At 39.8% G+C, this 10,864-nt stretch overlaps 1 protein-coding gene across 1 annotated transcript; it reads left to right on the forward strand.

Moving 5' to 3' along the window:
• Positions 1–7,310: 7,310 nt before the first annotated feature.
• LOC138904338 (uncharacterized) lies at positions 7,311–10,663 on the forward strand. Its single transcript, XM_070192839.1, has 4 exons — positions 7,311–8,012; positions 9,122–9,616; positions 9,761–10,178; positions 10,320–10,663. Exons 1-4 carry the CDS (start codon positions 7,311–7,313, stop codon positions 10,661–10,663), a joined length of 1,959 nt encoding a protein of 652 aa, XP_070048940.1.
• The last annotated feature ends 201 nt before the right edge of the window (positions 10,664–10,864 follow it).

Here is a 10,864-nt window from a genome sequence, read left to right on the forward strand (position 1 = left end):
AATTTTTTTTAGCCAATAGTATTGTAGGCATATAAATTTTATTAAAGTAAAATTCATAAAATAATTTGGACTATATTTTAAATTCAAGATATATTGGTCCAAATAAATATTATGGGATAATATAATTAAATTAATTATATAAGTCTAATATATATGAATTAAATAAATAAGTCTTAATCCGTTGGGCTAAAATGATGAGCTCACTTCATTAAGCCCAAGATGTCATCTTCTTAGAGGCTCAGTTTGGTGTCGCGTGTCAAATGACGTGGCACGCCAAGTCAAACAAAAGATCTAATGAGATAATGCCACGTATTGAAATGAAAAGGCATGCCAAGTCAAATTAAAGGGCCAATGAAACTGCGCCCCATGTACAAGTGACATGTTCTGGCCAATCAAATACGGCCTTGTCATTCTTCAATCTGATTGGTCGAAAAGAGTTTGTTCTCATGACAACTATTCCCTCCCACAGCTATAAATAGGGGTCTTCATAACTTAGAAAGACACCAGAAGTTATTACAAGAAGACACAAGGGAGCTCGTGGATCAAAGGCCACAATTCTCTGTAAACTGCAAGTGTTCAAGCATTCAAGCACTTCAACACAAATTTCAAGTATTCAAGAACAAGAACAAAGTCAAATCAAATACAATGTGTTCAAGATAAAGGCTACTTGTTGGTGATAAAATTCATGGCAACAATCAAAGTGTTCGGAATGGATAAATTCAAATTTAAGATCAAGCTCAAAAGCCCTAAAATTTATATTGGAAAAGTAGAATAAGAGGAACCACATAGATTATAACACTCAAACTATTTAAAATCAAATATTGCGATTGTTGCAATATTTTTCGGTCTCGATTATTTTTTTGACACAATTTATTATTGTCTACAAATTCTGGCAGGCCTAATGGGATAATCTCTATCTCTCATCTCAACTTTTCAATCACCAAAAGTCAAGAAGATTGAAATGAATTGAAAGAAAATCAACTCCAGATCAACTTCCACCAAGGCTACTCATTCCAGATTCTATGTTGATGTGGAAAGCATCCTCGATGTTACCTTTGGAAGCTTTGGACCAGTTATGAGGAGCAAAGAAAGCTCGTTAGGACAACAAGCACCCCAAGTGTCATCCGCATCAATCCCTATTTTTGAATCTTCATCCTCAAAAGGAGCAATATCTTCCACAAACACACCTGAAGGAGGAAGCGATGTTACTGAAAAGATTAAGAACACTCTTGCGCTGCTTGACCTCTCCGGATCCAAGAACTCTGTTGTGAAGGAAGATAATGATGCTTCAAGTGATGGATCCTCTCCACTTACACAGCATAACGTGAGCCAATCAAGGATCAATCTATCTGACAATACATGATACTCCCCATTACCCACAACAATCATGCAAGCCATGGTGACAAACACTTCATCTGTGGAGGAGCATTTGGCAAACTTGACGGAAGCAATCGCTAGCTTGACTAAATGCATGCAAAATCAAGATTCTAGAATTGATAAGCTAACAAACATGGTGGGAATCTTGATGGAAGAATAATCCACCCATGCACATGGCAAGCTCCCAGAAGTTCAAGAGATTGATCCTCCCCCACGACAAGTTGTATCCACTAAAGGAGTTCATTGAAGGGACTATAAAAAACAAATATGAAGTTTCTTCCAAATCCTCCCTTACCTACGCAAAGCTGTACACTTCAAGGATCGATATGTTGAAGATGCCTGTTGGCTATCAACCTCCAAAATTTCAACAGTTTGATGGCAAAGGCAACCCAAAGCAACATGTGGTACACTTTGTTGAGACGTGCAACAATGCTAGGACTTATAGAGATTACCTCGTCAAGCAATTTGTCCGCTCACTAAAAGAAAATGCTTTTGATTAGTACACAAACCTCGAGTCTAGATCTATTGATAGCTGGGATCAATTAAAGCAAGAGTTCCTCAATTGATTTTATAGCACGAGATGTACTGTGAGTTTGATAGAACTTACAAATACTCGTCAACAAAAAGGTGAACCAGTTATCGACTTTATCAATCGTTGGAGAAATGCAAGTCTCAACTACAAAGACAGGCTTTGTGAAGCTTCTGGAATAGAGATGTGCATCCAAGTCATGCATTGGGGACCGTTCTACATCTTGCGAGGTATCAAACCTAGCACATTTGAAAAACTTGCGACTCGTGCCCATGAAATGGAGTTGAGCATGGACTCCGCTAGAAATGAAAGGCTGCCTATCTATGAGCCTAGCAAAGGGAATGACAAGCAAGATGTCAGGAAATGGAGCAATTTTGTACCCAAGTATAATAACAAAGAATATATAAATATTAACACATCACCTGTGAAGTTCACAATGAAGGTGAGCAAGAAGCAGAGTACGAAGTCCACTTCTTTTCAAGATAAGCCAAGTGGAAAGTTGACTCTAAAAGAAATGCAAGAGAAAGAGTACCCATTTCTGTATTCTGATGTGCCAGCTATTTTTGAAGAACTTCTCGAGTTAAATCTCTTTGAGCTTCTGGAGATGAAGTGACCAAATAAAGCTGGGAAAATGAATGACCCAAATTACTGCAAATACCATCGACTCGTGAGCCATCCTCTGGAGAAGTGCTTTGTCTTCAAAGACAAAGTTATGGACTTGAATCGTGAAAAAAAGATCGTGCTTGAAGATAAGAAAGCAAGAGCAAACCAAGACAAGCGCAAACCAAATATCTATCACCTTTGGCTCATTCAGTCTAGATGAATTATGTAGTTTCAAAGAAAGTAAAGATGAAGAATTACTAGAGAACAACAAGGTTGAAGTTGATCATCCTGATGATGATGAAGGTTGGACGCAGGTAACTCGTCGAAGGCGCCACAAAAGAAACCCACAAAAAGAATCAAAAGAACAACCAACAAGGAAAATGATGGTAAAAAGATTAAAGAAATAGAATCCAGTTAAGCGTGCGGTGTACCACCCTCAAAAGTCACGACATCTAGTGACCTTGGAGGAGTTCTTGCCAAATTGGTTCCACACGAAGATTTCCCATGATGGTAGTGAGGCCTTTTGTTGCCATGCTGGCAAAGAGAAAGAAAAGAGTGATGACCTACCGTTAGCACCATCTTAATAAAAGCTCATCGAGTCCATTCCTTAAGAAGTTAATGCTTGTGAGGAAAAAGTTACGTTCACAAATGACGATCTTCTACTAAGTGACACTCCTCATAACCTTCCATTGTACCTGGTTGGCTATATGCGTGATGAACGGGTAAATCGAATTTTGGTTGATGGAGGATCCTCAGTGAACATATTGCCAATTCGAACTGTGAAAGAACTTGGTAATTCTATGAATGAACTCTCGGAAAGTCGTATGATGATTCAAGGATTTAACCAATGGGGGCAAAGAGACATAAGAGCGATTAGGTTGGGAATCACCATTAGAGATATGCAATCAAGTACATGGATGTATGTGATTGATGCAAAGACTTCATACAACGTCTTGCTTGGAAGGCCTTGGATACATGAGAATAAAGTGGTTCCATCTACCTACCATTAATGTTTGAAATACTACGAGGGTGAAGTCGAGAAGAAGATAGTTACTGATGACGAGCCATAAATCGAGGCTGAGTCAAACTTCGCCGATACAAAGTTCTACTTGAATAACCGCATTGTGAAGAAGCTAAAAGCTAATGATGTCATGAATGACAAGAATGACGAGTCCACGACTAAGAGAGCTGGGGTGGTTGCCAACAAAACCAAGGCTGTTGTTGAGGAGGTATACCCTAACTCAAATAAATTTCATGGAGGGAACACTGTGTCTTATGGCAAGAAAGTAACTCCTGCGCTCCGCTATATCCCTAAAATGAAGAAAGGGGAGGGAGAATAAGTCAAACTCCAAACAATATGCTAAGAGAGTTAACTCTTCCGATCAAATGAACTGAGGCAGTAAAGTTTCCCTCAACGTTACTTGCAGGGTTTGTGGCCTAAAATCATTCGTAGAATGTGGCACTCCCTACAAAGCATATAGATGAAGGCTTTGATTCCAATGCTTACAAGGATATAATCCCAATGAGCCATCAAAATTAGGGAAGCTCCCATCAGAAGATGCTACAAGGCAACCATGTGAAGGTTTGGGATAAAAGCAACTGTCACCAGTGCGCATCTCCATAAGAAGGGCGAGCAATAATTATATCACTGTGGAAGATGAATCTTCTGCTTCTAACAAGCCTTCTATCTTTGATCGACTTGGAAAATCAGCTGTGAGGACTTCTGTATTTGAGAGATTAGGTCCATTAAAGAAGGGGAACAAGTTCCAGAGAAATTATCAGAGCATAAGAACACCCGCTTCTCCCAGAATCCAGAAGATCTCTAAGGATTTCCAAAGTTTGGTTCCTTCTAGAATGGGGCGACAAACAAATCTTTTGGTTTCATGTAAAGAAATATTAAAGGTAAAGCCATATATTGTGGTCTACACTAGGGAAGGTGACGAAGACGAAGAAAGTGTGGATTCTTCGTATCATGTTACTGCATAAAGCGAGCATGGTGTTTCGTTTTTAATGGAGGATGTCACGACCCCAATTTTCCTCCGTAGTATGTCGTAATGGCACCTAATCTTTAAGACTAGGTAAGCCTAACACTTACTGAATAAATGGAAAAATTCAACCAACAACTACTAAATATGAAACAAAAATTTCTATACAAAGCCAACAATCCCAAAACCTATAGTACAAGTCATAAGCTCTACTGAGTTCTCTAGAAAATCTCTAAGTATAACTGTTCCGGAATAGAAATAAATTGTACACAAATAACTTTCAAAGGTGACTCCGAGGCCTGCGAACGCGACGGCAGGTATACCTTGAAGTTTCCACAGCAATATCTGATCCGCTATCTAACAATCCACAGACTCTGAAGTATCTGGATCTGTACAAAAATGTGCAGAAGTATAGTATAAGTACACCGCGGTCAATACCCAGTAAGTATCAAGACTAACCTCTGTGGAGTAGTGACGAGGTACAAGTCAAGACACTCACTAGACAAAGTAACTTGTGCGGTATAGAAGTATAAAGCTAATAATTGAAAGCAGAAATCAGTAAATGACAACAAAATCAACATATGATATAAACAGTAAAGCAACAAGAACACCGAGAAGTATTGTTGAAACCAAATATGGAACACAGAGGACAATCAATTAATCAAGCAGTGCTAACACAAGATTCATAACGAAATCACCCTGTGATACCTTATCTCATAGTCACAAGTTATGGGTCTCAACCCACCATCATGTACCCACGACACCTCGTGCCCACATCTCGAATCACAACCGCATGGATAACTCACGTGCCAATATCTCAATCCGTCTGACATGATCACAGGTTCACATTCACAATCCGCCCGGCGTGGTCATAGGCTCACAATCACAATCCGCCTGGCATGATTACAGGCTCACAATCACAATCCGCTTGGCATAGTCATAAGCTCACAATCACAATCCGCCCGGCATGGTCGCAGGCTCAATATCAACATGGAAACATATAATACAAGAAGACATGGACATGATCAATAAATGTCAAGTTTCATACTCCTAAGGTAGTATAAGTGGCATGCTACGGTGTATGCTTGTGCGAGTGTACTACTGCAGCCCAAGTCAACAAGTAATATTAAAGACATAGAGTAGCTCATCGAAACAACAAAGCAAGCCACGTAAGGTGTATGACAAATACAAGGAAAAACACACCATCACACGAAAATCACCAACACAATGTCTCCAAACCATCACACATCATCCCTGACATTACCACCCTTATTTCTCTGATTGCCACCCGTATCACTTCGTGTAATAACCACCTTTATCACTCCGCCCTGACAATAACATTTGTCACCCTTATCTCTCCGATAGCCACCCGTATTACTCCGTATAATAGTCACCCTTATCACTCCGCTCGGACAATAACACAATAGCCACTCTTATCACTTCGTACACTCAACAACGGTGAAATGCCACCCTTATGCTTCGCATAACAATAATGGTAAAATGCCACCCATATACTCCGCATAACAACTACGGTAAAATTACACCCTTATACTCCGCATAACAATAACGGTGAAATATCACCCTTATACTCTGCATAACAACAACCAAAACCACACAACAATTCACAAATGCTAACATCACAACAATACGACGTATAAACTCGTAACACAAGTGCCCATAGGCCACAACCTTTCCAAAGATCCAACAATATCAATATTTTCACAACAAATAGCCCATGGCTCAAACACAATGTGTATAAAATCTCAATAACAACAACATGAATGGGAAAGTAACTCAACAAGGAACGAAACCCCCTTTTACACAACTTCAATTAAAATCGATTAATGACTTTCGATAACCTCAATTCCAATTAATTGTTTAAGGATAAACTCAATAGTGAAAGTGTTTCCATGAAATGGCAAACTTTGGCTCCTAGTGTATGAATTAGGCTAACAATGAAAGACATGGCACGAACTAGTACTACGTCTAAATGCATGAGAATAACCCGGCAACAAAAGGGATATCATGTACAACAACTTCAACTAAGAATAACTCCACAATAAAAGAAATTACATAATGATAAAAGGGATAACAACTTCATATAAAGCATATAAGAGCAAACTCGACAAGTAAAGAATGTGACATGTAACGACAACTTCAAATAAAGCATGTGATAATAGACATGACGAATAAAAGATACAACATGTGCTAACAATTCCAAATGAATATATGATAGAAGCCTAAGAGTCTAAACCGGTCAATTTCCACATATAAGCCCGAGTACGTACTCATCACTTCGCGTACACGGATTTCACATGACACAAATAGCACAAACGACTCGAATCCTATGAACATTCAACTTCTACAACTAGTGTTGAATTATATCAAATCAACTCGGAATGACGTCAAATTTTGCATGCAAGTCCCATATGACACACCAGATCTATACCAACTACCAGAATCGAAATCCGAAACAAATATTAATAAAGTCAACCCTGGTCAAACCTCTCAACCTTCCTAACCTTCGACTTTTCAACTTTCGCCAAAATATATCAAATCAACCTACGGACCTCCAAATCCAAATTCGGACATATGCCTAAGTCCAAAATCACCATTACAGAGTAGTCTACCCAAAAGTCTACCCAAAAGTCAAACTCCGATAAACTTTTACCACTTAAGCTTCTAAAAGAAGAATCATTCTTCCAAATCCGTCCTGAATCATCCGAAAACCGAACCTAACCATACACGCAAGTCATGATACACAATATGAAGCTTCTTGAAGCCTTAAGCCACCGAACATAATACTAATTCTCAAAATGACCGATCGGGTCATTACAGAGGATGACGAGAAATTCGAGGACGTTTCACCGTGTTATCACATATCCTTCAATGACAAGGACCCTCAAGAAGATGGAGATGCAAAGGATACTCCATCTGAACTTGAAGAAGGGGTAAAGACAACAATGGACGCTTTTAAAGAAGTAAACCTTGGCACTGATGAAGAACCTTGGCCCACTTACCTAAGTGCTTTACTATCAACCGATGAAGAAAAAACTTATACGGAGTTACTCAAGGAGTTTAAGGATGTCTTTGCTTGGAGTTACAAAGAGATGCCTGGATTGGACCCTAAAGCAGTAGTCCATCACCTTGCAGTCAAGAATGGCGCTCGTCCTGTTAAGCAAGCTCAAAGGCGCTATAGGCCGGACTTGGTTCCCTTGATTGAAAGTGAAGTTAACAAACTCATTGAAGCTGGCTTTATTCGTAAAGTTAAATACCCAACATGGGTCTCAAGTATTGTCCCTGTAAGGAAGAAGACTGGCCAAATTCGAGTGTTCGTTGACTTCAGGGATCTCAATGATGCGTGTCCCAAAGATGAATTCCCGCTTCCTATTCCAGAGCTGATGATCGATGCTACTACTACTTATGAGGCAATGTCTTTCATGGAAGGTTCATCGGGCTATTACCAGATTCGCATGGCACCAAAAGATGAAGAGCTTACTGCATTCCGCACCCCAAGGGTATTTATTGCTACCAATTAATGCCTTTTGGCTTGAAGAATGCTAGTGCTACTTACCAAAGGGCTATGCAGAATATCTTTGATGACCTTCTCCATAAGAATGTCGAATGCTATGTGGATGACTTGGTGGTAAAATCAAGAAAGCGGGGAGACCACTTGAAAGACTTGAGAATGGTGTTTGAATTGCTCCGGGGGTACCAACTTATGATGAATCCATTGAGATGCTCCTTTGGAGTTACTTCTGGAAATTTCCTTTGTTTCATTGTCCGACATCGAGGGATCGAATTGATCAAGCCAAAGTGGATGCCATTTTAAAAATGCCTGGGCCTCGCGATATTCAAGAATTGAAAAGTCTGCAAGGAAAGCTAGGATACCTTAGGAGATTCATCGCAAACCTAACTGGGAGGTGTCAACCATTCAGTCACCTCATGAAGAAAGACATTTCTTTCAAGTGGGACCAAGAGTGTAGCAATGCCTTTTAGAGCACTAAATCCTACTTGATGAAACCTCAAATTTTAACAGCCCCTATACCTGAAAAGCCATTGATACTATACATTGTGGCACACGAAAGGTCTATTAGAGCACCGTTGGCCCAAGAAAATAGTGAGGGGATAGAAAACTCTCTTTACTACTTGAGAAGGATGATGACACCAAACGAGCTGAATTATTCGCCAATTGAAAAGTTGTGTTTGGAGCTAGTCTTCTCAATTCAAAAGTTGAAATACTACTTTCAAGCTCATGTTGTTCGTACCTCCAAATCAAGATTGTGTATGTCCCTCAAAAGGCTGTAAAAGGACAAGCATTGGCAGACTTCTTGGCAGATCATCCGATACCTGATGACTAGGAACTAACTGATGAACTACCTGACAAAGACGCAATGGTCATTAAAGTATAACTTCCATGGAAGATGTACTTTGATGGTGCTGCACATCACGGAGGAGCCGATGCTGGCGTAGCATTTGGCACTTCTCAAGGGAGGTTCTGCCCTACTCCTTTACGTTGACACAACTCTGCTCCAAAAATGTTCCTGAATATCAAGCACTAATACTTGGGCTTGAAATGGTTGTCGATATGAAGCAATTGCAATTGTAAGTCTTTGGTGACTCCCAGTTAGTGGTCAACCAGCTTTTAGGTAGCTATGAGGTCAAGAAACCTGAACTACGCCCTTATCATAATTATGCTAAAACATTAATGGGATGGGTTGATGATGCGACTATTCAACTTATACCTAGGAAAGAAAGCAAGAAGACTGATACTTTAGTTGCCCTAGCTTCATCATTATCCCTACCCAATCAAGCACAAGTTACTATCTACCAAAAATGGGCAGTACCGCCGCCAAATAAGGGTGAAAGTGAAGAAAATGAACTCGAGCATCTTGTCGCCGTTTCTGAAGCTGAGAAGGAAGAATGGCGACAACCCATTATTGATTACTTGAGCTACATGATACTACCTGAAAATTTGAGGATAAGGACTGAAATCCGCCGTCGTGCACCTCGCTTCCTTTACTACAAAGATACTCTATATAGAAGATCATTTGAGGGAATACTCTTGCGATGCTTAGGGAAAGATGAAGCACTCCAAGCTTTGCAAGAAGCACATTATGGGGTATGTGGATCACATCAGTCTAGACCAAAGATCCACTTTCATATAAAAAGGATGGGGTATTATTGGCCAACGATGATAAAATATTGCTTGGATTATGCTCGAAGATGCAAGGCTTGCTAGTTCCACACAAGGTTTATTCATCAGCCTCCTGAAGTGCTATATCCGACCGTTGCATCATGGCCATTTGACGCTTGGGGACTAGATGTTGTTGGACCATTGCCAAAATCCTCTGATGGACACTTATACATCTTAGCTACAACTGACTACTTCTCAAAATGGGCTGAAGATGTTGCTCTTAAGGAAGTAAAGAAGGATAATGTTGCAAGTTTCATCCGAGTAAACATAATTTATCGCTTTGGCATTACTCATTACATAATAATGGATAATGGCAAACCATTTGACAATAGGTTGATGAACAAGATTTGTGATCTCTTTGGCTTCCAGCAACGTAACTCTTCTATGTACAATATTGCCGCCAATGATCTAGCTGAGGCATTCAACAAGAATCTATGCAAGTTGTTAAAGAAAGTCGTCTCTGAATCCAAACGATATTGGCATGACCGTATGGAAGAAGCTATGTGGGCATATAGGACAACTCACCGCATGCCAGCACAAGCAACCCCTTATTCATTCGTCTATGGAGTCGAAGTCATTTTGCCACTCAAGTGTCAAATACCTTCATTACGATTAGCTATTTAAGAAGGGATCACTGATGAGGAAAATGCTCGACTTTTATTAGCAGAGTTGGAGGCTGTTGATGAGAAGAGGTTGAAAGCTCAACAGAGTCTTGAATGTTATCAGGCTCGATTGTCTTGTACCTTCAGTAAAAGAGTTCTCCCAAGATCCTTTCAAGTAGGAGATCAAGTCCTTGTTAAACGAAGACCCATTATTACTTCTCATAAACCTGTAGGTAAGTTCACTTCAAAATGGGATGGGCCATATGTCGTGCAAGAAGCTTATTCAAGTGGAGCCTACAAGCTGGTTGATGCAAATTGCATGAGAATCAGGCTTATCAATGACAAGTTCTTAAAGAAGTATTGTCCTTGAAGTTGAAACGCTCCTGGATGCACGAGCTTAAACTGCATGTCATGAAGCTCTTCAAATTTGAGCAAAATCTTTAGGTTGCAAAGCTCCTCAAAATACGAGCTTAAATTGCAAATCATTATGCTTCTTAACATAAGAGCATAAACTGTGTATGATCCCAAAAACAAAATTCCGCTAGGTTGAAAACCTCAAAAGAGGCGGCCT

The sequence above is a fragment of the Nicotiana tomentosiformis genome, chromosome 2, assembly GCF_000390325.3.
Source record: "Nicotiana tomentosiformis chromosome 2, ASM39032v3, whole genome shotgun sequence".
Taxonomy (NCBI): Eukaryota; Viridiplantae; Streptophyta; class Magnoliopsida; order Solanales; family Solanaceae; genus Nicotiana; species Nicotiana tomentosiformis.

Excerpts from the sequence above, each read along its gene's own strand:
- LOC138904338 (XM_070192839.1), top strand. The coding sequence starts at position 7,311 with ATGACCGATCGGGTCATTACAGAGGATGACGAGAAATTCGAGGACGTT. Across the intron at positions 8,013-9,121 it reads CTGCATTCCGCACCCCAAGG|TTAGTGGTCAACCAGCTTTT; the intron begins GTATTTATTGCT and ends GGTGACTCCCAG. Across the intron at positions 9,617-9,760 it reads TGCAAGAAGCACATTATGGG|CCTCCTGAAGTGCTATATCC; the intron begins GTATGTGGATCA and ends TTTATTCATCAG.